The 27,903-nt window shown below is 42.1% G+C and overlaps 1 protein-coding gene across 2 annotated transcripts; it reads right to left on the bottom strand.

Moving 5' to 3' along the window:
- Nucleotides 1–304: 304 nt before the first annotated feature.
- On the bottom strand, nt 305–27,677 carry LOC112553127 (GTP-binding protein REM 1-like). 2 transcript variants are annotated; one of them, XM_025220151.1, is made up of 5 exons: nt 27,016–27,677; nt 13,955–14,674; nt 6,659–6,741; nt 2,530–2,722; nt 305–2,088 (listed from the first exon to the last, which is right to left on the bottom strand). In XM_025220151.1, exons 2-5 carry the CDS (start codon nt 14,610–14,612, stop codon nt 1,814–1,816), a joined length of 1,209 nt encoding a protein of 402 aa, XP_025075936.1. In that variant the 5' UTR covers nt 14,613–14,674; nt 27,016–27,677; the 3' UTR covers nt 305–1,813. The 2 variants fall into 2 exon arrangements, with proteins under 2 accessions (XP_025075936.1, XP_025075937.1); XM_025220152.1 differs by lacking the exon at nt 27,016–27,677 and adding an exon at nt 15,924–16,155.
- Between the last annotated feature and the right edge of the window lie 226 nt (nt 27,678–27,903).

Genomic DNA, 27,903 nt, shown 5'->3' with positions numbered 1-27,903 from the left:
CACTTGTTAACCGCCAACTGTTTCCCCGCAATTCAGTTCATGCTTTCATGCCGCGATGTACTTACTGTATCCTACACCATCTTGCACCGCGTTGGGTCATCGAATATTATTGTCATCTTTTCATTCTCATTACCATAGATATCACATATTACCACATATTACCATGTCATATGCGTGTCCTATTTACCAAATTTTGTTTATTGAGAATAAGCGCGAAGACATCTCATTCCTAAGTCGGTGTTTTGAAAATTTGTCGGTATTATTCATTCAGGCAATAACAACACTTATTTTTTTTAAAAAAAACTCATTGTTAATTATCAGCAGGTGTACAAAGAGTATCCATTTCTTTAGCATTCGCTTTTAATTAGTATTTAAACAAACATACCAGTTTAATATTGCAATGTCATTAATTAAGACTGAACAATGGACGGATGACAAAATTTGGAACTACAGGGAAAATGACAATGAAACTATGCTGGGAATAGTTTACAAGTAAGTGTGCGGTCCTTTTGACACCAAAAGAAGGGTGCTTGATGTCTGAGGACTAATATAGTTCATCTAATTATCCTTTGGATAGCTTTAGAAATATTGATGGTATTACCTGGATTAGCGCGTGAGATCTGCTGACACGAGGATGCCAGGAAAATAACAGACAAGGGAAGAAACTCCAATGTTCGTTATTGTAAGAAAAACCGTGATTTTAAAATCGGTTACCTATATCTCAAGATCTTAACCCATACTACGTCTTTGTAAGGCTAACGACATTCGATTATATATATATATAAACTTAGCAATAGCCTGGAATTATGTTCAATATTCTAATCTCGCTAAGTGAAAACTATTGCAGTTGCTGTTATAGATTATGAAATAAAAGTCTTATGGGTGTAGCTTTAAAAACTAATTAGGTGAATTTGCAATATTGCTTAAGTTTCTGTGATTTTGGTGTTTTTATCCCTTTATTTATTTAATTTTTTTTTTTGCAGTAATTATTTTTCTTTCAGATTTTGTTCTGCACACCACAAGCGGCCCTCTGTATGTTGATAGTTCTGTCTAGTCTGTCAGCAATGACTCCCAGAGTTTGATTGAGGTAGGTAGTCAACAGCGGCTAAAGTATTAAGTCCCGCACCATCCGTCGACCTCCTTGTTTTACATTTTCGCAGATGAAGTGAGTATATGTTCACATATGACAAAAGGGATTTTTATTGCGATCAGAATTACATTTGATGTACCTTCCCACAGCTTGGCCAAGTCTCCATTGTGCAAGCACAGATGGCGTGTCCCAATTTTGCTGTGGAGGAACGAAACACTTTTGGGGTGACACAGAGGTGAGTTGGGGGTTTCTTCTGCTCACCATGTTTGACCAGATGTAATAGCAAATTCCCACTTTGCAAAATGTTGCTTGGGGAAGCAATTGGCCAAGCTGTGTGTATGTGGCCATGTTCCGACAGGTTGAAAATTGTTCGCGATTTCAGGTCGCAACCATAAACAGCGATGACAGGCGCCAGTAAATTTTGAGAAGACAACAGCATCCTATTGTTTTCTCGATGCACTAACACATCGAGGAACGTGTGACCATTATCATCCAACAGACTGGATCTCACAAGTTCCTGTAACAAAAATAGTCATCTTTGTTTTTGTCCTCTGGACTTGTAAACGCCTTTGGGAAACCATCAAAAGATCACAAAATGGACGAATGGACAAACATTTCCATTTTGCAGCTGGTGGGCTGATCCTGTGCCGACAAAATGGATGCAGTTGCGCATTGGAACAGTGTTGGGGGGGGGCAGCGGTAGGGGATAAAATGTTGCTATGGCTACTTCACAAACAGTGTGTCGCTGGTCTTTGTTTTGCTTCGGCCGCTTCCGTGACGAAAGAGCTTCTGAAAGAAAGACATGGCGCGGCCGGGAGACTTGGATCGACATCGAGGCTTGGAGCTCTCCGGCGGCGAGAGACGCGAAAGGTCCGGGTGGTGCAGCTTCTGGCGGATTTGGCTGAGGATGCCGACGAGAAGCTCGTCAATATGCTGATTCAGCGCCGCCGTCGTTTCCGTATAGCGACAGTCATACTTAGAGGCCAAGGACGTGGCTTCTGGCAGCGAAAAACAAAAACAAGAAACCAATTATCTTCACGGTGCCAGACTACCGTCTTCTGGAGTAAACGTAGCAGACTACATCATAAAACAAAGCTGCCCTACCTCTTTCTTTCTTGCTGGGTTAACACTCATTCCCTTACTTATTTTTCTATGTTTGAAATTCGTTACTTTATTTGTTACTATACTTCTTATCTTGCGGAAGTCATATACCATTTCGTTCTTGCCATTAACGGAGCAAGATTCCATTAAGAAGCCTATTCTTGACATTATTTTCCCAGACAATGAGCTGTTAGCCTATTTAGACCACGGATCCATCATTTAATAATAAGCCAATCAGCCAATCATAGGGAGTTTAACCATGAGATAATAAGATGGATCAGACTATAGAGAGCTTAATCCGTCCATCCATCTCTATATCCAATAAACAAGAGACTAACCGTGTTTGGTGACCCGGCGCTGGCGCGCCAAGTCGATCTTGTTGCCCACCAGGATGATGGCGCGGTCCACCCCTTTCTCCACCCGGAGCCGCCGGACGGTGGAGACGGCGTAGTTGTAAGTGCTGACGTCAGTCACAGAGAAGACCACAACGTAGGCATCTATAGACAAGTCCTCGCCCTCCCCGTCAGGGTGCTGAACATGGAAGCAGACACATGCATTCGGTGTTAATGCATCATCATCAAAAAATATATATATATATATTAAAGCACTTTGTTACAAGATAAGACCATTTAAGTAAATGATGAAACTATCTCCAAGGTTCAAAGTTCAATAATCGAATCAATGGACACCACAATTTAACACAAAATTATATTTCTTAATATTATTTTATATATATAACGAGATGCCAGTCAACATTACACATTTCAAACAGGCATTTATTGAGTTTTGACAGTTGACTATACGAACGGCCAGAAAAAACATAAATGCATAATGTCAAGGTTAGACAAAAACAACAACAACTACAACGAATTCGAAAAAAAAACCTGTTGTTTTCCAAAAGTAAAGGGCTTGTAGAGGTGACAGTTTTTATAATAGAGTAGCAAGAAACAGAAGACCTACAAAGCTACTCATTCTTTGGACTGTCACATGAAAGAAAGTCCTGTCAGAAAAGTTAAAGCTCTGGTAACAGCAAAGAAAAAAGAAACAGAAAACCGCGGCCTTGAAGCCAACGAACTGCATTTGAATCATGCAAGCCACACTTTTTATAAATGTAGGCCAGAGAACTTGGCATGTCAGGGAAACCTCTCTGGTCCTTTTTTGAAATAATGAGAAGACCCTTGCAAGCTCGCACAGCAGGCATTTATATTTTTTTGGAGAGGGGAAGAGACTGGTCGTTGATGAGAAATTTAGCCTGACTTGCGACAAGCCTTATGAATTGCAAAGAATATGTAGAAAACAAAAATTTTATCAAAATCAATTTCTTATTCCACCACTTTCTCCGGTCAACATCAATTTTTTTTCGTATCTTAATCATTTCATCTATCTCTCTTACGTGACACACACACACAAGATGACCCCACTAACTCCACTCTCAAAAAAGTTTTCACACATTTAATTTTGAATCTAATCTTGCAAACCAGCTCCCAACAAAGAAGTTCTTTCATTGCCGGGTGCTTGAGGTCAGAAGTTGGACATCCAAGAGGACAAGCGCCTCGGCAGCTGTGTGAAAGAAGCTGAGAGTAGACACACTCTGTAGACACACTATGTAGACAAACTCTGTAGACGACTCGTCCTTTGATGAGCTCAAGCCACTTGTTCACGCAGCAACGAGCTCGACAAGGGTGGGATCCAGCGAGTAGATGAAAACGGCCGATGGCGGAGGCGGATGAAGGAGATGTTTGCGCGCGACGGGAGAGGAGGGTGTTGCAGGCAGGCTGGAAAAAATAATAATGGCGGCTAATACAGGCTAAATTGATGATCACGGGTTTCTTATCAGACGCCAACGGATCCTGGCAGAGCTTCTTTTTCTTTCTTGTTTCTTTTTCTTCACACTGCTGTGAGCGCCACGATTGTTTACGCAGAAGATTAGATCACCCTTAGAATAAACAAGAGTCGCATTCATAACTTTTATGTCTGATTTTATTATTTAAATTTTCAATGCTTGCTTTCAAGCATAGAAGTTTATATTTTCACCTGAAACCTGCATCCACAATTCTCTGCTGTAAGCTCATACAAGTATCTTCTTTCATCTCCCACACCACCATCAACACTACCTCAATTTTTAGGGTTCTTTCTCCTTCTCCTTCTCTTTTATTGATAATTTTCCCTTTGGCTGTTGTTTTCCTCTTTCTTCTCTTTTTTCCAAAATAACCCAATCAGTCCAGCATAATGTAACTGTTATAACATTTTTTCTTCTAAAAATCTCAGAGTTCAATGAATCTGCCGACAACATTTCTTTAGAGAAAGTGCTAATAAGCTGGTCTGAAAGAAATAGATGAAAGGATTTCCCTGTTCTCTCCTCATAACCTAAAGATTTACTGTTGTGGTCTCGCTTCAAGAATAGAACTAAAACTTATCATGAAATAATAATTAGTTTTGGGTATCTTGCCATAAGATGAAAGATACATCTTTACTCTCCATTTGTAACAACAAAATCACTTCCCATGACAACAAAAACCTCTGGTTGGCTCCAGTCAGAGGATAGTGGCAGTCATGTGGAACAGTCTGTGATGTTGCCAACAGTTGATAACAAAGGAGATGACCCGCGGCTTTTTTCTCATCTCTCAGACCCTCGAAGATTGGATGAAAATACCTTCTACATTAGTATGATGTTGTTGTCAGCATACCCTCCCTTCGCAGTGTCGGAGGACAAAAAATATACCCGGATGAGCGAGTACTGATTGTCTACGGTCACGAGCAATATATCGTTAACCCCTTCGGCCAGACTGAAGGATACCGCCAGACTATATTGTTAACCCTCCGCGGCTAGAATGATAGAACACATCAACCCTCTATAGCCAGACTGATATTTGTCACTAACTACCCCACCTCCAGTGTTTAAAGACCTACAAGAGTACGTATTTATTTAGTGGCTTTGCAGAGCTCGGTATAATACCTTCCTATCTCCTGATTAGGCTTTACTCAGATGAGGGTAGAATAACGCCTGGTCTGTACATCTTACTAAAGTCAGGCACTCTTAAAGACAGACACGAGTACAGAATAATTTTTTTTAATTAAATAACGCATAAAGCCAGTTTAGGTTGCTCAGGTCCGTTTGTCAATAACAACAGCACAACAAACAGCAGGTGCAGGTCTTCTTACTTAATGCTGTGAATCATCTGTTTAGCTTGCACTGCCTTATCGTTGTCATCTTCTTTCAACCAACCAGACAGCCCTCCTGACAGACACAACCAGTGCTAGAGAAACATTAATAACAGCCGCGCGTTCCAGAATGTTCTCGCCTGCTTGCGTGCACACGTGTATATAATATCTATGTGTGTGTGTGTGTGCAAGAATGATGGCAAGAGCACGCACACACACATATACACACACACTAACAACAGACTAAAAATAGAGGACCTAAGGGGAGATAATTGAACTGCTTTGCTACTAAGGTCAGGATGCGGTTTTATTCTCCTCACCCTCCATTTCTTACAAACAGAAGCCCGCAGTGGGTGTGATCTCCAAACAAATCTTCGTATTTTCATTATCTCAACGGCGCGCCGTGCAGACGGACGAAATTCTCGAGAAATGGAAAAGAGTAATAAACAGTTGCAGCCGCCCAGCCATCCTGTGCGCGTCTGACTGAATGCACAGAATGTCTTTGATGTGGAAAAGAAGATTTGCGAATGTAGCACCGGCTTGCAGCCAGTTTGGAGACTAAAACACATGATGACAAGGCTAGAGGGCAGTGTAGTTCGGGGTCGGGGTAGAACACAGTATATATAACGAGTCAGAACAGAGTTAATATCCAGGAGACAAATTAAACTCAGAATACATTGTCAGTGTAGGGCATGAGTCATCAGAACTAACTAACCTGATGAAAAACATTTTATTTTAATATTTTCTAGACATGATAAAATAAAACCTTTGCTACTCCATTTTTTGCATGATTTTAATTACACGGCATTTAATTCAACTGGATTTTTCCATGACAACAGCTTTCTAAAACACAAATGATTGCCCAATCGATACACCTTTTGCGGAAATTAATCAAAAAAATTGGTTTGTGCTTTAGAAGCATTAATCCACTTCATTGTGACAGTGGGCAGCTCTCTCCAAGGACCTCGAAGACGAGCTTCTCTACAGAAATTCGATGAAATTGTCGTAAATTGTGAAACAGAACAATTACATTAGGAAGTAGTTTTCCTTAAACTTTTCAAATCCATAAACGGTTATACAATATAACATCGCGTGTCAGGAGCGATATAATAAAACATAACGTCTGGTCGTTATGACATCATGGAAGACTGGGTCACGTGAGGAGCGTTATCGGATGTGTCACTATGGAGACATAATGGAGTTTATCCCGTCTACGTGACAGGAGCATGTGCTGCTGTGTATAAGACATGTTATTTAGACAAGTATGTCACAGTTTCATTGTGAAATCCAAAATGAGAAACTTACCATCTCCTCGTCCAGAAAATCCATGACAGATTCTTCACCATCGAGAAGTACGGACACCGACATTCCATCTTCTTCTATTTCCGCTGGAAAAAAGATTGAAAGCCTCATCTAATTATGATATCATAAGTAAGTACATTAACCAAAGAAAACAGGGCAACAGTCCAGAAGTAGTTTTACACAGCATGTTATGATTGGACTTCAATTTTGAAAACATTTTCTCAAGGTAGAAGTAAGTTGCTACATTCAGTAATTACTACAGTGTTGGGAACAAACATGTTTAAGAAACAACCAGTTCTCTTTGTGCTTGGACCTCTTGTTGAGATTCCGAACAGCTAGGGGGCGTGTTTCTCAATGTGTTTATGGCAACTATACCCGGCTGTACATGACGTACACAGAGAATGCTTAACGACCGAATGAGCAGACACGATTGTGCTACACGGGATAAAAATGTTGAATTTTCGAAAAACAATCTTCTTGACATTTTCAACAAAGAGTTGAGAGAACAACGGAGAAAATAACTGATCGTGTTTGTCTGGAAGCTAAGTGTAAGAAATGATGGTGGGAGAGTTGAGGGTGGAGTTTGAAAGCTTCAACTTCTCCACGATAAAAACAAGGTTGGAATTGACCTTTCTAGGAGTGAAAAAAAGGAAAAAAAGATAATCATGTATACACATCAGGAGAGCCAAAACATAGTGTTAAAGACGGAGTTTAACACCTTAGGCTTAAGACTCAAACAACTCACACCTGGCTGATTGAAGTTAAACCAAAAGGTTTGTCTTTCGTTTACATGTAAAACTGCTGTCGTCTTGACAGTTGTCTGTCATCGTTTCGATAATGGCGGGACAATAAAGTGAATGAAAAACGCTCCAGCATATAGAAACAACAAGGATCTTAATACAATAAGTGCTTTTAAACTGTCGTACAAACAGCAGGGATCCGTGTATAACGAAACTTGTTTGAAAATAGTACAAAGAAGAGAATAATTTTATGAGAAATGAAAGTCCTCACAGTTGGTTTATAGGCTTTTATATTTAATAGACACTTTCAACAGATATTAGTTCTACATTGACAATGATGGGCAAGCGTGTGGGAGGGAGGAAAATGTAAGGTCATGTGTAGGGGGATTCAGGAAATTTCTACTCCATTGAAAACATCTTTTTCTACTATCTTAGGTCACCCAGCTAGTCACCTTTGAAGAAGCAAGGAGATAAAGGTTACATATACGAGTAAAGCTCGATAAATCCCTACCAGGCCAGGTCATCACCAGGGCATCGCACCCTCGTATATCTCATTCATCATCTGAAGCACAAGACGATAAAAGACAACGCCCTAGCAACAGACAGAACTCTTCCTAGGTTCTCGAAAAGAAAAATTCCTCCTAAGACGGAAATCTTACTTCCATTTGCATCCTCCCAATACCCATGACCTTTATGTTTACAAGTTTAAAATTTGTGTCTAGATAAAAATAATTCTTTTGTTTGTAACGAATTGCATCCTTGGGAGAAAGTATAGTAAACAAATTTCGCCAAGCTACCGTCCAGTCTCGTGACCTCTCTCTTCTTGTCTCGTCTGCTTCCGGTTACATGCTAGCTGCGTGACGTGCTAGGCGTTGCCTGAGGTAGAGAAAAACACTTCCGTAAGACATAAACGGCGATGATATTTGATAAGACTCCATTATGTGAATGGGCAGAAGGGAACGTTTGTAAACATGAAAGAAAAAAGCGGTTTCCTCTTCTGAACTTGGCTGCGCTGCCCTTTCCCTCGTCTGTCGTAAAGGTCATAACTTAAGACAGAACTGTCGATACCAAAGAGAATGTGTTGAGTTTTTAATACTTCTTTCTCTCTCTCCTCCAGGTAGCCGGCAATATTGATAACGAAAGCAACTGCAAGCAAAGAATGGCTGGCATATGAGTTAAAAACATTTTTGTACTCACGAGCTGACTGTTGCCAGGAATGTTTGCGTTTGTCAGGGTTTGTTCGCATTTGAGTGATTCTCACAAAGAAAGTTTGAAAAGTGAGAGAGAAGGCCAATGTATGTTATGAGAAGAGAGCGTGCTTTGTTTCGTAGTGTCATCAAGCTGGATGTAATCATGTTCTGACTACCATAATCAAGGGGATATAAAAATGTTAAAGGAAAAGAGAAAAAAGCACTTAAACGACCGTGCTACAACTGATGCAACCCTGTCATTACATGAGGTTGGGCGGTCGAAGTAGTTCGTACAAGTTGCTTACAAGCCAGCGTTTCTACCCGCTCAAGAAAGATATTTCAGGGGGTGTAATTATTCTCCAGCTTTTCGCTACCCATCAGGTGTGTTTTCCCTCCCTTTAACATCCAATGCAGTGTGAAACCTTTGTATTTTCTTTGTTTTGTTTCTTTACTAGCTGTAGCGGTGGTTCTTACATTAGCACCTGTCCTCTAGGTTATCAGCCTGTTTCCATTTACAGCAAGGCTTGTGGTACCGTGACTAATCCTGGGGTAAGATTATCTGAGCTTCATGATGACTGCCCCTACATGTATCAACTACAGGTTATAAGCTTCTTACATCACACAGAAGATAATTTTGTATTGTTGTTCAAAGCAATGAGCACCAGATTGGCAAAATTAACACACACACATCATATATGACAAAAACAGGTCAAGTCTACCTAACACGGTAGACAGCCAGTATACAAGTCTGTGTAGAATAAGTATAAATAATAATAAAGTCTTTAACAGTCAAGTTCCTTACAGCGCCGCTCGCTGAGACAGGTGTAAGATCTTACTTAAAAGAGAGCTCTCTGTTTTCGTAAACATTTTGATTAAATTCTAAACAAAACGAACAGGCAGGTCCTGGTAGCCGTTGCCATTTACAAATTTGAAAACAGACGTGAAGCACATGCCAGTCGCAATACACGCCGCCTGGGGCGGTAGTCACAAAGTGAGGGCAAGTCTCTGCCCTGGGGTAACATGGGAAACTCAAGGACAAACGTTATCTCCATAGTGACGAGAAACTGCAGGTGTAGCTCTACTCCAGGGGCAATAGTGATAAAGCTGTGGCAAGCATGTCCTGGAGTGAAGTAACATACAGCAGTGTTTGCGGAACCTGTACACAGCCTGGTGACTACAGACACATGACTCGTGCCCTTCACTTTGTCCCCGGGGCAAAGTTCCATCCTTATAACTACAGTTTCTGGAGATTGTTAGAAGAAGAAATCTGTACACAGGTGATGGGCCCTAAATACAGTGAGCCACCGCTTTCATTAACAGAAAGCACAGCATGTGATGTGTTACTGGTATTCATGCACAGTTAAATACAGAAATGGATGTAATCCGGGTATTTAAGCGCCACCTACCAAGAACCACAACTATATGTTTCTCCCATTAGCAATGTCATGCTTCAAAAAAGATTGATGTTTGTTGTTCCAACAAATTTAATTTGTACCTTTTTTTAAATCCTGAAAAAAAAAGATGCACAAGGCCAGCGCGATATTGAGCTTGCAGCCACCGGCTAATAAAAAGGCCGGCAAAGTAGGATTATTATACTCGTGGGATGAGCTCATGTGCAAACAAATGCTTAATTTCATCTGACACTTTCACAGATTACTTGTCTAACATTCTGCCGCTGATGTCATCGCTCAACTTTCTCTCTCGGTCCCTGGTTTTCATGCCAGCAGATTGCAGACAGACGCCAGAACACCTGCTGTGTGAGGATGGGCTTGAACAGAGAAAATTCACCTTCAAGAAGAAGAGAGTTTTGTATTGTGAAATCCTGTTTAAGAAGGTCACTGAATGACTCAAATCTCATTTGTAATATTTTTATTCCCACGTGCACCGTATCTTTGTTTACAGGATAAACGCGTTTATGTAGCATATGCACACTGAGCTCTCTGTGCACGTGTCTTTCTGTTCGCTTTTAGTAAAGAGCATGTGTGTATGTGTGTCTGTGTGTCTGTGTGTGTGTGTGTGCATATGTGTGTGTATGTGTGTGTGTGTTGGGGTCTGAATATGTATTCGTAAAACCTCAGTCTTTTCCTTAAAAGGTTTTAGTTCTTAAATCTCTTCTTATGAAAGAAGCTCACGTGGATGTCGTCTGGTATCGATGAATACGACAACAACTTTCAACAAAAGGACTAAGACTACTCAGCTGCTGGTACAACAGAAGCACAAATCCCACGATCCTTATAGCTTCTTTGGTGTGATTTTTATTTTCAGCACGGTTTTTTTACGGTTGTTTTATTTATCATTCTCTTTTGTACGTGTTTTATGAAAAAGAAGACAAACTGGAAAGGAACTCCGATACAGATTAGGCAACAATATACAACTACACCTAATGCCGTAAACCTATTTCCTAACTAGTGTTAACTTTGTCGTTTTTAAGCACCATCACAGTAAAGTGAGCAAATAGGTCTCACAGGTTGTTAGATGAGGCATGAAAGTACATCTTTCTGTCAGACACCAATGACTATAATGAGCATAATTTTCGCAAATGGATCCATTAACAGACTTTCTGCTCTGACCTTTTCGCGACAGGGTTTTCATTCTAAAAGGCTCCCTCCCCACCTCCATCTCCCTCTCGCCGACAATGGCTAAGGGGAGATAATGGCTTTTGCTCGACCTATGGGAAACAGCTTTCTGTAAACCTTGATGACAAAGACGTGATAAACTCGTTCGAGGCTTTTTTGGTTTTAAAGAACTTTCACAAATGTTAAAAGTTCATGCAATCACAGCTTTAGCGGCTTGGCACCATTTTGCCGACACGCCGCTACCCACAGCGCGTGACGTCATCTCGGTGAGCACGTGCTGCTAAACGCGTTTAGCGCGCGCACAGACATGCGCATGTTGTCTTTGCTTCAGCAGGATGTATTTCGATGTTTTGTGCTCATGGGCCTTTATATTCTTTGAGTACACTGAGTCCCATCTTTACATTCGCAATCTCCCTAATTACTGTTTCTTTCTTTATATCTCTTTCTTTCCTTGTGACGTGTTTGCATGTGTGTATGTGTGTCTAGGCAAGTGGGTATGTGCGTGGGTGTGTGGGTGTGAAATGTATTCCCCTAGATAAATAATGCACTCTTTCTTATCTCCTCGAGAAAGTTATTGCATTGCGCAAGATAAGGACAAGCTTATCACTGAATCGCAAATAACTTGTTTCTGATGAACATCTGGCGCATCCAGCCTCGCAGCTGCTTCCCCAAGCATGACGTGGAAATGTGAGAACATGTTGCAATCTCAAGTGAACTCCAATAGCACTCTCCTTTCTGTCCTAAGCATACATCTGTGCACGTGTGAGTGTGTGCGTGTAGATGGGTGGGAGGGTGACAAGGGGGATAACAATCGCACTTTACGATGCGACGTCACAGGATCCCATTCATGATGCGACAGCTGGTCCATATTGAACCAGTCTAATTAGCTTCGCAAAGAAACCACTGAACCCGAAAATAAGGGAGATACGTCATTTCTAAGTCAACGTGGGACCAGTAATAGATATCAGATATATATATAATACAATTTCCCACTAAGACATGATGCATGCTTTACCGAAACTAATGTGTCCCCTGACGAGGTCAACAGGTTCTCAATTTCTTTTTTTTTTTCAACTGTTATTAAAGTTTTTGTATTTAGCTTCAAGACCAATTAATCAAAGATGTATTTTAAAATGATTGTAGTCTCTATTCTCTCTATTTTTTAATTCAACAGAAATTCAGTGGTAAAAGTAGCCAATCGCGATAAAATTGTCAACAGTAAACTTTTTTGCTTTGCCTAAGAGAATCCAAGCTAAATAACACTTTGCGGCTAAAACTTTAAATAAATGCAATAGAATAATACCGGAAATAGATGTTATACTATAAATAATCTACAAAGGCTGATGTTAACATGCACGCACACACTTCCATACACGCAAACATACACATGCTACCTTTCATTGCCCTCTCCTATAATAGCCTTATAATTTTCTCATTATACTTCAAAAAGTTTGCTGTAGTACTGCTTTAATAATACAACTGCCTATACAACAGCTGGTGAACACGTGTCATCAAGCTTTGATATAAAATGTGCGATGATGATAGATTACAAGACGATCTGGTGACACTAACTGCCTCGCACGCCTATAAACTTTTATTATTTCTTGTCACCTAGGACTACCACGTGTCGCTGGAGTCCCCCTGGTGTTCTGCTTAGTGCGTGGTTGTTGTGGTTTGGCAGACAAACTCATGGTACCTGATGTCATGAAACATTGAAGAAACCTCTTGAGAGAACAGAGGTGTACAATAAACGTACTTTCTGATGAAATGTCACTATTATTGTTTTTAGATGAATGGTGTGCATGATCAACCGCGAAAAAAGGCAACATAAACCCAATATGATAAACAAATAAACCAAACAAGTTTTAAAAAATTCATAAGGTTTTTTCGATAATTATCTGTTACAGGTTGTGTGTGGAAGTAAGGACACCAACCTGTCTAGAAGTCGTATATCATGTCAACGCTACAAAACTGAGTCAAGAACAATAAACCTATCAAGGACGACAGACTATACCCCAAGGCGCACGCGCGCTCGTTCACACACACAGACACCTTGAACCACTGACAAAAAAAAGGTCAGGAAGCCAGACTCTACTCCAGTCGCCGCTTGCGACATCCTCGCGACAAAGACGTGCGTGGGCAGCCTGCTGCAGCTGCAGTGGTTTGGCAAGTAAAGGAAAGGTCAGCCCATCACACAACAGCGAGATTCGATATTGAACGCCATCCTAAGGGAGCCACTGTTCGAAAATTGATGATGGCATACTTCAGGCATGCTCTTTCAAACAAATGTGCTTCCTCTACTGCCCTCCCCACCATCTCTTCCTCTACTACCCTCCCCATCTCTCTCTCTGTCTGTCTGCCTTCTCTCTCTCTCTGTCTGTCCCCTCTCTCTCTGCCCCCCCCCCCTCTCTCTCTCTCTCTTTCAGTAATTCTTCTCGTACTTGTGTTCTGTCGATTTTTCAACTGCAGTTTGATTGAACACTTTGTCGTCCGCAACACGTGACAGGCTACAAATAAAATTGATCCGCAGCACGCAATTATGCGGCACGCGCGGAAACACAAATGAGTTCCTGCATACAGCATGTAGATTGCAGTGTTATTCAAGCTACAGAGTTAATTAACCTGTCGGGTACCACAAGATTAATCGAATTTCTGCTCAGGCTGAGTACACCAGACATATACATCCTTTCATCTACTGAGGCACACTTCAACAGCAGAAAAAATACTTAACAAAAACACAGCAACGAAGGAGAACAAAAGCAAACAAACAAAAAAAAGTTGAAGCCTACTCACGTGTGGTCGTTTCGTAGGTACCCTTGTACTCAGAGGTCATAAACTGTCGGGTCAAGGCTGTCTTTCCGACACCCGGCGCTCCCATCATTAGAACCCTGTAGTGTGAGATAGTCACGGAGGAGGTCACACTCTGGGTCAAGCCACTGCTCTCCACAGAGTTTAAGCTTTCCCGTCGGGGGTTGATGCCACCGCCACCCGTTGACGACAGCGACGACAAAGTAGTGGGGACGACGTTGCCACCCGCTTGGGTCACCGTTGATGTCCCTCCTTGATGAGCGTCAGGGTCCATGCTGCTGATGCTCCCGTTGGACGCCAGGCTGTGGGTGGAGCGTTTAAAGGAGTCGCCGCTGTTGACGATGCCTTTGGAGGTGGTCTTGAAGGACCGCACCCGACAAAGTCCACTGCCTCCTCCGGCTCCTTCCTTCATCCAGTCTGGAGCAGGGAGAGGCAGAAAGGCCGGGGTGTTGGGTAGGGAGTTGGTGCGAGGTCTCTGTGCAGCCTGGATGTCCAAGGAGAGTTTGGGACGCGGGCGGTTCCTGAAGGAAGAAGACCTGGAATGGGAGGAGGAGCCGGACTCGCGAAGAGGAGACACCCTCACCAGCTTCTCATCCGGCACTCGCTCGCCTTCCACCAGGATGTCCATCATGATGGTGGCCATGACTGCTGTAGTGGACCCACCTTGATCGTAGGGACCGTTAAATAGTGCTGGTTTTGAGATCCCTGCAATTCAGAAACATTCAGCGATCAAAACCATAACCTCTGACAACATTACCTCTCACCTTTTGTCTTCTCTCTTTCTTGTCCATATTGTTTTTCTTTTTTAAGGAGGTTTGGCGAGGATCCAGCGTCCCGCGTTACATCTCGTTTAGAGGCCACTCAAGATGGGGCATCTGTTTACAAGACGACCTCTTGGTTCAGTTCCCGGCTTGTCTTAAAATGTCACTTTGATCATCAACTAACATGTCTATCTACTTTACCGTTTTTTATTTTTCTGTAATGTTTAGTTGGTTGTTTTTTTCTCTTCCGCTTCTCATTTACTCGCATCGGGGTGGGTTTCCCAAGGGTTCTGACCTCAATACGGTTTCCATTGTCGGAGCTAATCCAGAAAATCCAGCTCTGGCCTTGTGGAGTCAGCACTGACCAAAACAAAGCACTAAAGCATGAGTGCCACAAACTGATTAAAAGGCTGGCCGATAATTCTTTCGCAATTGCTTGGCATAAAGATAAAATTGATGCTCGCGCACGCGCTCACACACATCCACCCACACACCAGCGCGTGCAGGCAAGCACGGACTGCTCTCGCCTCTCGTGACCTCTCGTGACTGCACGTGTAGTACAACCTAACCTTTGCCTGGCAGCAGCATGCTCAGTCTCTCCCCTTTTTATCATTTCAGATGTCGTGCAGAAAAAAAGTCTCGGCAGACATATTGTTTACCAGGTGTTGTTGGCATTTCTCGTTTCTCCCGAAACCTGTTCTTCGCTCACGTTGCATACGGGTCTTTTGCACATAGACACCTTTCCACTAATTCTGCCAAAGCCCTCATCCACTTAATGCCAGATGGCGTCCTCCAGAAAAGATAACAATATGCAAATGAGGGGCCAGGAAGCTCGAGTCAATGTCTTCTTGAAGTTGCTGCTGGAGGTAGCCTGCCCCTTGTTTTGTTGACAGCGCAGCTTTTTTGCCTTCATGTAACGATAGCTACTTTAGCTACAATGTTCAGTTTTATCTCTGTAGAGTGAGATTATCAATTAATGAAGTAAAGACAGTATGAGTGAAATGTTTGTCCATAGGTAGTTTACTATATGTGTAGGTTATTTATGTGATTTCTTTTGAACTAGACCAAGCACTTTATCCACCTATTTTCTCTACTCAAAAAAGCACTATCATCAAAACAAAAGGTCATGCGTAGATCGAAACCGTCCCATGAACACCCGTCCTACCCATTACCTTCTAGTATGACAAACTTACCCAGACATCAAGGCCTTCCCCACTGGGTAAACATGCCCGTACTTCGAGAATACGAACCCAGAAAACTCTAGCTAGACAGCTCGGAGCATGTGTGACTGGAAACGAGAATGAAAGGCGCTGGGGAAGATAACTCTTTCTCTCGACAGTGCGAGTGCCAAGTTGCGTGCGGAGAGTTACCGGCGCTGGTGTCGTTATCATCGCCTGCGTCTACACCGCCATGCCCCAATGGTCCCTCCAACCCCCACGTCCCCACCCACCCCTCCCAAAAAAAAGTGACTCCCCACCTAAATTGTCCCCATCCTTCCCTCCATCCCATTCCTTCCCTTTGGTGCGCTGTCTGGCACCGAGCTCGGAGCCTGCGTATCGCGGCTTTTTTATTTCTTTGCATCTTTGTGGGAGTCTCGTTTCATGCATGTCGAAATTTTTATAGCAGAGGAATTGGGGAGTTGTGACGTATGTCTTCCAGTTTATTTCTTTCCACTCAGGTAAAAGATTTCATCCTCCGCGCGCACACACACACACACACACACACACATGTACATACAATAATACTTATCTACACACAGACAAGCAATCACACATACGTTTACACCAACAATAACTTACATTTTCACACACATGCACACACACAGAGTAACACATTTACACAACACAGGGACAAACAATACTAAACAGATTTATACTTAGGCAGGTATATACACTGATGCAAAAACAATTACAAGTGAACACAGAATTTTTCTCTATCTCGAGGCTTAGTAGGCTGTAAGCTGTATAACCGAAGGTTGCTGGATGTAGACCTGCTTTGGTCTCTGGCTGAAAAACTCCTCCTTTCCTCCACCATCAGTTGTGATGAGTACCTACATCGCGGAGGTGATGAGAACCCAGGTTATGTGGAAGTCAAGGAGGAGAAACGAGAAGGTTGGACATACCACACATTGTCGCTCCCTTCACTGAATATTTTACCTGCAGGGTACCAGACTCTGTACAGCAACCCTCCCACATCCTTCCTGAGATAAACCACGTTCCATTCTTCACTCACTCTCTCAACATATGGTTCCTTGTGCTCACCGTGAAGTGTTTTTTTTTTTCAACCCCTTATCTTCAGCCAGTCGACATATCTTTTCTTTATCAATTAATCTTATTTAAACTGTTTCTCACAGAGGTCCTTTTATTGCGATGAATCAGCAAAGTTTTTCTCTCAAAATGAAAACTTCTTGTCCTTATAGAATAAGCATCCAGAAGGTAAATATTTGACTTACTGCAAACTATTTGTATGGAAATAAACTTCGTTCTGTATTCCTACTTTGAGCAAACCATTCTCTGCAAGCAATCTTTGCTAAACATTGTGGCAAACTGGAGGTACCCAGTGTTTGTGGAGGTAGACCAACATTTCTGTATATTTGTGGGAAGGTAATCGGTATCGACGATCTTCACCACCGAGAAATGTCAAGCATGTTGTCAAAATAGTAGGTTAAACAAGAAATAATATTAGATTTTCTTATCTGTTCGACCAGCCAGCGCATGTTATAAGATTTCGGTGTGAATCTTTGAACCCTAAATGGCATGTACTCAGAAATCCGATTGGCTGCAACTAGAGGCCCGTGATTGATGTTCTAGGGGGTAGGAGGAGGTGAAAGGGGGAGACAACATGTTTCTTGAGAGGGAGGAGGGCGGGAGGACGAGCTCAAGCTTAATTAATAGCTTCCTCCAGCGATCAAAGAGTACAGAAGAAGGTCACTCACGAACAAATTTTAATTAACCCAGACTACTTCAAAGACAGATACCTCCATGTGGGATGTATTGCACGGTGTAACCCCTACTCAGATCTTAACGATAATGTACATATTTCTTTCCCTTTGGCAACAAGGAAAACAGTTTTGGCAAGGTTTATCATTCTGCATTGAGACTGCACTACTGCGAGTGTAGAAAGTATGGTGTCAGAATCAGTAAACAAGCCAGAGAAAAGCAAAAAAAAAAAACAACAAAAACCCATCACAGTTTCCTATTATTAGGTAGGATGGTTTGGAGCTCGGCGGAAAATTAGATACAACAATAGGTTTACTAGAACTGCTGTCTCCAGCCCCGAATTGTCCTTTATCAAGGACTCCACAAAAAGTCACCAGAAATGGACATCGCCATTTTTTTGTTTGTTTTTTGATTTTTGTTTTTTGTATTTTTTTGTTTGTTTGTTTTGTTTTGTTTTTGTTTTTGTTTTTTTGTTTTTTTCACTTTATTTATTTTTTTTTATTTTTTTTTGCTGTAGAGGATTAGGGAGGTGCACATTTTTAAGTCTGATGAGTGGGTGAACATCAATCTCCCTACCTCTTGGTTAATAACCCTTGCCGATCTCTACATACTCGCCTTCAAACATCTCCATGCACAGAAATTAGTCAACAACACAGACATCAGGGTTGTACAAAGACATTATCATTCATCCATTGACTAGCTGATCACCACGGAAACTGGTCCCAAGGTGCCGGTCGTAGGGGCAAGATGACTACACGCAGTCTGACAAGGTTTGACAATAGAGTTTGTCCTGAGTGGCGGGGACAACCAGTCCACTTCTTCACACTTGCCAGCCACTCTTCCTCCCCGTCGACCTTCCTCCACGTAGTCCTACAGAAAGGTTTCCATGTGTCCCACGAGTGGTGACCGCCATGTGTAAGACACGGTTAGTCTTTGTTCTGTATAAAACTTCTGGAGCATTTGTTTAGGCACTTTATCTCAAATGTATTTGTTGTTCGGTATCAGCAAAGAAAGTCCACATCTCGCTATCATACAGAACGATGGACACTACCAAAAAACTTAGTAGACATGTTTACGTTCGCTTCAACCCCTTGTGTACAAACGTGACGTCACGATGTTGACCTTTTTCTATGGACTGTGATGTGTGTTGTCGTGTATCTCGAGCACTGACTTGGGTATTGTCGACATTTGAGCAAATAGTATTTTGCACCCTGTTAGACCTTTAACGGGCTACGAACATCTCTAGTTTGCGTTCTTTGTGAAGAGTTGAGATAGGTTAAATAAAAGAGAAGGGAGGCTTTGAAGATGCTAATAGAAGTCATCCACACTCCTAGGTTCGCTGTCACAGGTGTCAGTAATGTGGGGCTGTGACGTCCAGTCCAGCTTGCAGTGTCGTGACACCTGCATTGTATTGATCTTCACCCACACCTCCATCCCACACCTTCATCTTCCCCACACACGGCGACATGTGCTTAACACGTGTGCTGTGAGGTTGGATGGTGATGCAAGGTGATGACAACTTGAGGGGGCGATTGATTAAATTCTTTTTGTCTTTCTTTCCTCTTTCTTATTTAATCTGATTGGGGCTCTTGATCTCTTGTGAATAATCCAGCAACCCCTGACTCGAGTTTCCTCTAAGAGAGAGTGAAGAGGGAGAAGTAGGGAGAAAAAAAAAGAGGAGAGAAGAGAGACAAGTAAAGAAAGGTGAGAATAATAGAGTAGAGTCAGAGTAAAAAGATTATTTGTTCTCACAAGCTATTGCAAGACAGTCACACGTTCACACGAAATGAATAAAGAATCATTGAGAAAGAAAAACGAGCAAAAAGGTGAGAGATTTTCAAAGGCATAAAATTAGGCAAAAAGAGATGGGAGAGAGAGAAAGTGTGGAAGAAGGAAAGATAAGTGAAGAAAAAAGAAATGGCGTTACAGAGGAGTGCAAAAATGAAAGACGGGGTGATAAAGAAACAGAGAGCATGAATTCTAATGACAACTCGCAGAGAGACATCTTTACATTAGAGAAAACCGTTACATTATCATTTGCACACACAGTCACCACTTCGACCCCTAAGACACGCATAACACACTCGACACACCAACACCAAAGGGTGGATTCGATGTAAATGTGTGAGAGGTTGGGTCCCTGATGGTTGTGGGTTTCGTGTCACGAGCCTCAGTCCCTCTAATACCCGCACAAACTTGTCAGGGTGGCTGCTACAGGCGTGAATGAGACCTTAATGACCAGTCAGGGTTGTACCTGAGATAACAGAGGCTACAGGTCGATAACGGACTGATCACGTCTTCACCTGTCAAGGTCCACTTGACTTCTCTTTGATGTTTACCGCACTGTGAATGTCCTCGTTAATCTTTTACGGCAGGACGACTGATTAGCCTGGGCCAAGATGGCAACGAACCTCTGTAATAACTGTATTGCATGACCTGCAGCACGAGAAAACCCTGAGGAGTGTGACCTCACTGTCGATCATGCAATCCAGAATTCGTGTTGGAACACGTGAGAAAATGTTCCCAAAATCTCGTTACATACTCGGGTGAGGAGGTCTTAAAAATCTTTCACGTCCAGGTACGTTTCCTACTTCAGGCCGATCTGAACCACCAAAGACCAACCCACATCTTTCAGTTTTCAAAAACTGACTTAAAAAGGACGAAAGGTTTCAAGTGAATCAAGATTGTTCGCAAAAGGAGGACGTTGCCTAACAACTCTTGATGAACCTGGCGGTTGACTGGAAGATGATAAACCTGAGTGTTGTAATACTAATCGATCATGACTATTTGTTCGAGTCAGTTTACTGGTTGTTTCCCTCTTATTTATATTCCCGCTCTCCATCAAAAATAAACACGGTAGTCAAAGCGAAGGCCATTCATGAACAACAGAATGCACCTGTCAGGTAGGAGCCAGCGTGGAGGTAGTCAGGTGGCTTTGACAATGGCAAGTAGTATTTTTAGAGCGTGCATTACAGCCTTCGCTCCCGACTCGTAAACTTGTAAATTATTTCACAAACAGCAAGGGGTGGGAGACAAATGGCTACCCGAACACACATAAAGCAGCCAACAGGATGTGTTAGCCACGTCTGACGCCGAGGCAATATTTCTGTCACTCATGTTTTGCACTTCACAGTTGTATTTGTAAATGTACCCATCCCGGCAGTCCCTTGATGATGGTGGTGGCCCTTGTAGATGTGGTGAAGGGGTGAGTGGATGGGGACGGAGTAAATAAATCCGTTGTGTGCAAATGTTTGACTTTGCGACATCTGGCTTGTGTCTCAATTCTTTTTTTTTTTTGACAGACATTTTTATAGAAATCTGAAACCTCTCTGTGGAGCTTGTGATTATGTATCAATCAACCCTGAGGAAAAGATACCAGCTTTGATTATTTGACCAACAAAGAGCTCCATTTTGCAATACCACAAAGTGGTTTTTCCCAAAAATAATTTAAACATTCTGGCATATTCATCACGATAATAACCTGGGGTAAAGTTACAAACTGTTGTGACACTAATGAGTGATTGCGGTACCTCGTGACCTTTAGGACATTAACAAGTGGCAATGAAACACTATGGCCTTTACGACATTCATAGTTTCTAATATTTCTTTTCGCCATTACCCGACATTTGCTACTTACGGGTTCTTAGATGTTCTTAATCGCTCAACAGATTCTGAAAATGTAATATGGTTTCATCATTTTCACGGGTAGCCAAATTATATCATAGTCTTAATGACATTAATTTAATTGAGATTCTGTTTTTTAACATACTTTACACCTGCGACCTCACAACATGGAGTAATAACAACGAATTTTTATGTTACAAAAAGATATTAAGGTGTTAGCGGTTAGTAACATGGTTGTAACGATTTTAACAGGTTATAACAATGTAACATGATCTTAAAAACAACGGGTTGGAAATTCATCATCTAACATCAACGACTTTAGCAGATTGTAACATTGTCACTTGACCTCGGGTAAGTACAACTACATCATGCTGTTACCGGCCTTACGATTTGTAAATTCACAGCAACTGTCTTTCGAACGGAGTCTCCAATCAAACAAAGCAAATACCTGTTATAAACAGAAATTACAGCTGACAAAAAAAATAAAAATAAAAAATAAAAACAAAAAAAACAAACAAACAAACAAACAAAAGAACAAAAACATAATTTTTAAAGACATGATGTAAAAAACAAATCACACACATACACCTTTGTACTGAGACTCAGGTTCCGGGTGGCTCGGGCTATTCGACATCAGATGCGGCGGAAGTCAACAATACCCGTTAACCTCGTGTTGCGTCGGTTGTAGTTTTCAATGGATTCGCTCGATAAAAGCGCGTTTTCTGTCGAGTGTTGATCGTGAGGCTGCAGCAACATGTCGACAAGTTGTGTGAAAAGACTTGAACACGGCTAAAGCTTTTCTGAACCCGACAAGGATGGTCGAATGATTGATTAGCTTCGACAAAGCTTTGTCACACGTGGTCGGACGTTCGTCATAATAGTCGCTTTAAGTCCTGGCTAAAGTCTGTGTGTGTATGTGTGTGTGTGTGTATAATCTATAGAACTGAATGTGCATGTGCATTTTGAAAATAAGTCCCAGCAAAAAAGCAGAGATAGAATGTATAAAACGCAAACACGGAAGCGCACACTGGGAGAGAATAAGAAATAGAACAAGAAATGTTCTTACTCCAGAACAGTTTTATTTCGAAGTACACACAATGTCGTCACCATTTATGCCTACATACAGTTCCATCAAATGATAACCCCACAATTTTTCTCATAATCACTATGATAATTTTCATCCCAAATCTCAGTCCACCATGTGAGCTGGTTAGCTGTTGCAATACGTCAACGAGTTGACGGGTGGACCAACCTATGCTTAGCAACAGAACAGAGGCAACGGGTACTATCCCACTGATCAGAGGGGAGCGAGGCGTGGAGCTGTGTACCGTTAATTAACTGCCATTAATAAACAGCTGGAAGGTAAGGATAATTTAGTTTATCTTTGCATCTGTTAAACTTATCCCTGGCAGAGAAGGATTGTGGCGTCACGTGCCACGTGGACGTGTACAGGAGGGGTTCTGTCTGTCTACCAAGACCAACGCTTAGCCTCTTGCGAAATTCTCCGCTGTTAGTCTCGGCGAGCCTAAACAATGAAAGTGACTAAACCGGAAGAATGACCAATAATGTCTACTACTAAAACGTTTACAAGACATACTGAGCCTGACTTTCAATATGTTTTTTAAGTGCGGAGTGAAGAAGCTCACCAGATGTCTTTTACTGCTACTTCTCTTCCTGTCTTTAATGTTTTCACCTGCACTATAGAAGGTAAGCTTTTCCAGGTTCATCGACTTTCGTCAGCGATGTCAGGCAGTTTTCATTCACATTTCGCGCAGACTACACAGTATGTCATCGTGTTATTTTTTGGTGAAAACTTTTCTTGTGTCGGGAGATAACAGCGTCCTCGATGGCGCTAACAGGTCTTCGATCACAGGCTTGTAGACTGTAAGATGCTAATTGTCTCTCCTGCGATATTCACGCCCCACGAGCACCAGACGACAGAGTAGACCGGACACAGTCCATAAACCTCTCATGCGAGAAGAGATGTTTTAATGAGATGGATGTACGGGGGGAAGAGGTCTGTCGAGTACAGAAAGATGGGGGTCACGTGGGTAGTTGATGCTAAATTAAACTAGATTATTCTGAGAAACTGAGTGCAAAGACGTGTAAATTGGAGAATTAACAGTGTATCCTTTAATTTCTAACCTTCAGAGAAACAAAATCGGTTTTGTTTGTCCTTTTCTACTTCATTCAAAAAATTGCAGGTATTGTGAAAGGTAAGGTTCAAAAGGAGCGCGCGCGTTTGTGTGTGTGCAAAGAGAGATGGGGGGATTTAAGGCAAAGGATGTGAATGAGAAAATTATACAGAGAGGATAAAGAATAAGAAAAGAAAGGCAAATGAGGGGATGAAAGACGTGAAAGAGAGGAAGGCGAGAAATGCGAGACAAACCAGTGTCAGCATTCTCTTGTCTCACTTCATTATGTATCAGTCAGACAGAAAACATTAGCGGAAAATACCCCAGCCAACAAACGGAAAGAGAGGAAGACATATCTGAGCCATCAGACAAAGAAAAAGAAAGCAGCAAATGAGGAAGGAAACGGAAGGAAGGAAGCAAGGAAAGAAGGAAAGATAGGAAAAGAAAAGTAGAAAGAAAAACTAAATAGAGCAAGAAAGGTCAAAAGCAACAAGATGAAGAAACAAATAAAGAAAGAAAATGTTGATAAAGAACTATGAAGAACGAAGAAAGGACAGAGGAAATGCAGTCCTCAGAGGAACAAGTCTTGTGTGGCACGGTGCCAGAGAGTAGGGACCGCGTGGCACTGCAACAGGGAGCCTGTGCCAAGCCAGTGAGCATGCGCACTGCGTGGTATGTCAGCCTCACACACAGCATCATCTCTACCTGCCTACCTGCCTCTGTCTCTCTCACTCTCTGTCTCACTGTCTACCTGCCAGCCTGTCTTTTCTTTCTGTTTGTCTATCTGTCTTTGTCTTTGAGAGTTAAGCAAATACTTTGAAATGTATTTTTTACATTTGTATATTTGTTCGCGTGTTTGCCTCCTCCCTGTCTGTGTGTCTGTCTGTGTGGTTGTCGGGGTTGTGGATAGATTTAATAAACAATTATTAGAGAGTAGGCAGGATGTATATAAATTAGTGGATTGCTAGTTTCGAAAAGAAAAAGAAAAAACACGAAATATTTCTAGAAGAATCACATACACCAAAGAACTTCAGACATTATGCTCCATATATATATATAGTCTAAAGCTCATACGAGGAGCTCAAACCTGTTATTTCAGGAAAAAATTAACTGCTTTTGTTAACTATAAAAGATTAAAAGCAGCTTCTATGCCATATAATTTTATAGTTGTCGGCAATGTTGCCCAACACAGTGGGAGGAGAATAGATGCTGGCAGGTTCTCTGCCCGAGATGCCTTTTGACATTCGAGACACCTTCCTCCGCAGACAGTAAGCCGTCCAACAGGTCATGTGGCGAGCACCCGGATGCCAGACACAGAAACACTCATTGCCCAACCCTCTAGGAAGGGAACCTCATATGTTTCAAGAGCACCCAACGACCTTCTCAAATGTTATTTTTGGGAAAGACATCAAGAACAAGACTCTGGAATCACCTGGAATCGTCAAGACCTTGTCTGCCATGAGACCTCACGTAGCCTTCTCTTACAAAAAATTATATGGCCTGATCCCAAAGTCATATTTCTGAAATTTCTGTTTCATTCCAACAACAATAATAATAGCAACAACAACAACAACGTTTGATTTATATAGTTCTCCAGAAGGAGCATGATCTCATTGTCAAAGAATCAAAGAACAAACTGTAATGATAGAGTGTCATAAATCTTCAAAGGAAAAATAAGCAGGCCGACTAGTCAACTGACTGTAATCACAACTATTGACAACTCTATCGATGGTGTAAGGAGTAATGAGCAACAGACATGCTTTTAGTGTTCTAAGGGATTCGTTGGTGGGTAGAGGGCGGATATGGAAATGATACCTAAAAACGTCTACAAGCTTACAGACATGGCACAATAATAAATATAGAACTCTTCACAAGAGTCTTCGGTCCAAATACAGGGGACAAAATGGAACCCATCCTCCCTGACATCGAGAAAAGATGACGATACACGCGCGAGAACTGGCTATTACCACGTGACTCTCAAAAGCTTTCTAGTTGGAGGGCGAGAAGAAGCGAGAAGAGAGACCGAAAAAGAAATTTTGACGAAAAAAAAAAAGAAAAATATAACCAAGCTTAATGTGGGTGCACGTCTGACTTGAGGGCCGCCAAACGCTTTGAAGTCAGTCAGGTACATGCTGATCGTCGCGTGTTCTCGGGTACCTTATGCGGGTAGAGTTCCTGCTCTCACTACACCCTTCTTCCTTTGATGACCACCACTTAACCACATTTACTCCCACACTTGCAGACGCCACTACACTACCCACATTAGTATTTACATATTCCAAAGTAATTTCTTCCACAAGCACATGTAAATATACACAAACTATCTCTCCCCTACTCCCTCACTTCCTTCCTTCCACATACACTTTACATTATCCACCCCAAAGATACCAAAACACATTCTCGCTGGCACATGTGCACTGTACATGATCCTCACAGACTACGAGATGACACATTTAGCTATTACTACCAGTCCCAAAACTCGCTAGAGAGAAGGGGAGAGATACATACACAGTTTGTTGATTGTTTTTGAGAAAGCTAGCGGTTTGGTTTACATCCCATCGAGCACTAGAACGGAGTTTTAATGAAAAAAAATAAACAAACAAATAAAACTATTGTTTCATGGCGTTTGTGCTCTCCCTTCCGGGAAATGAGCATCTGATAGTCTCATCCTTTACTCCAGGTCCCAACCGCTATCAGTAGCCTCCCTCTGTGTTACCTCCCCACCGAGCTGTGTGGAGGGTTGGTCGGCCTTCGCTAGGTACTCATCCGCGAACACGATATAGCTCCCTCGCCCTCCCTCCCGTGCTGATGTTGACAACACACTAACACCTCGGTATCTCAGTTTCAGACGCCATGTTTCCCAGAGCTCAAAATGCTTTTAGCAGACTGAAGAGCTCCAACGAGCTGCCAGATGTCCTGAGCGGATCTTCAGAGATATAATTTCCCCCACCCACTCCTACACACATATGCTTACACCCATCCTAAATCACCCACACTGTCTTGTGGGATGCCTGAAAAACATAACCATGAAATGGAATATAGACGATGATCACAACTCACTAAGGGGCTGAAGCCAGTTCTGACTCTCTGGTTGTGGTTATTATTGTGAAAGTCGTGTTTAGAGATTTCAGGATAATTATAAAGAAGAAACTTCGCAAAATCTTTTAAATCAGCACTGCAGTGATCTTCAAGTACATTATCTAAAAACTGAGCATCTGCATCATATGCCAATGTCAGCCTGTTTTGAGCCTGAGAATGTAACATAGATCATCAACACTTTGTGTAAAAGGAAGAAACACGTTCGAGAATATTTTACGAAGAGTCTAAGCAACAAGGAATAAATCAACCAAAACAAAGAATTTTCATACATTATAATAAACACGACCGTAGGACAAAAGAAAGTTTTTCATAAGTAACTTATAAGGTCCACTTGCAAAATCCTACAATTGTAGATGAACTTATAAGAATATTCTACATCATGAGCATGAAGTTATGAAACTCCTACATCACGATGTACTTATTACAAACTTCTTAATGTCTGAGGATGTACTTATCAAAACCCTTGTAAAGTCTGAGGATGTACTTACCGATTGTGCGAGATGATCTGGCCGACTTTGTCACATAATTCCAACCTTCACAAGAAAATAAAATCTCGTTCCTGACGGCGGCATACAAAAGGTAACACAGACATACGGCAAGCCGTCACATACGAAAAAAAAAGTTTTTCTTTGAAGAGGTAAAATCTCACTTCGACGATGAAAGGAGAGAGAGAAAGAAAATAGTTTCCGAAGGAACAGCGGAGTGAAGCAGCAGAACGACCAGTCCTCGCGAGGTTTGACGAGTTTTTTAGAGAACACATCCGCTGGTGTGCAGGTGACGTACAGTACTAGCGCACACAACACGTACCCACAGCATGCACGCGCAGCACACGCGGCAACTGCGCAGCAGTCGATGCGTCAGCCGCTGGTGCTGTTCCCAGCTGCAGCTGCTGCTGCTACCATACACGCGATGCTGGGGGGGATGCGGGGCAGTGCGCGCGCAGTCGCGTAGGTACAGCAAGCCACGGAGGGATCGCGAAACGGGATTCGGTTTCGATGGTTGCCTGCTGTGACGTAGCGTCGGTAAGGGGGAGATAAGCCATGCTCGCGTCGATACAGCCGTCTCGCTTATCTCCCTTCCCCAATAAAAAAAAAAAAACTTAGGACGAAGATATTTCATCTGATTATTCCTTTACCCTCCCAGTCCCTCTTCGGTTTTGTTTTCAGCAAATCGCATTGAGTGTAGCGTCTCCTTATTTTCCGCTTCATAAAATAATTTATTTTCTTCCCGAGTTCGATTTTCTTTGTTTACGCAGTTTCACGACTACTGTTTACTGCATATCATAGTTGCGCAAATGATTGCTTTTCCACTATCTCGGTATCTGCGCTGGAGAAACAGATAAAATAGGGGGAAAGGCAATGTGACTGAGCTTAGAC

The sequence above is a fragment of the Pomacea canaliculata genome, linkage group LG12, assembly GCF_003073045.1.
Source record: "Pomacea canaliculata isolate SZHN2017 linkage group LG12, ASM307304v1, whole genome shotgun sequence".
Taxonomy (NCBI): domain Eukaryota; kingdom Metazoa; phylum Mollusca; class Gastropoda; order Architaenioglossa; family Ampullariidae; genus Pomacea; species Pomacea canaliculata.
This window is presented reverse-complemented; position numbering and strand designations above follow the sequence as displayed.

What these genes read in the sequence shown, in the direction of transcription:
- LOC112553127 (XM_025220151.1), bottom strand. Translation starts at nt 14,612, where the DNA reads ATGGCCACCATCATGATGGACATCCTGGTGGAAGGCGAGCGAGTGCCG. An exon ending in TACCTACGAAACGACCACAC is followed by an intron (nt 6,742 to 13,954) that starts GTGAGTAGGCTT and finishes TCTTTTTTCCAG; the next exon opens with CGGAAATAGAAGAAGATGGA. An exon ending in GCGCCGGGTCACCAAACACG is followed by an intron (nt 2,089 to 2,529) that starts GTTAGTCTCTTG and finishes TTTCGCTGCCAG; the next exon opens with AAGCCACGTCCTTGGCCTCT.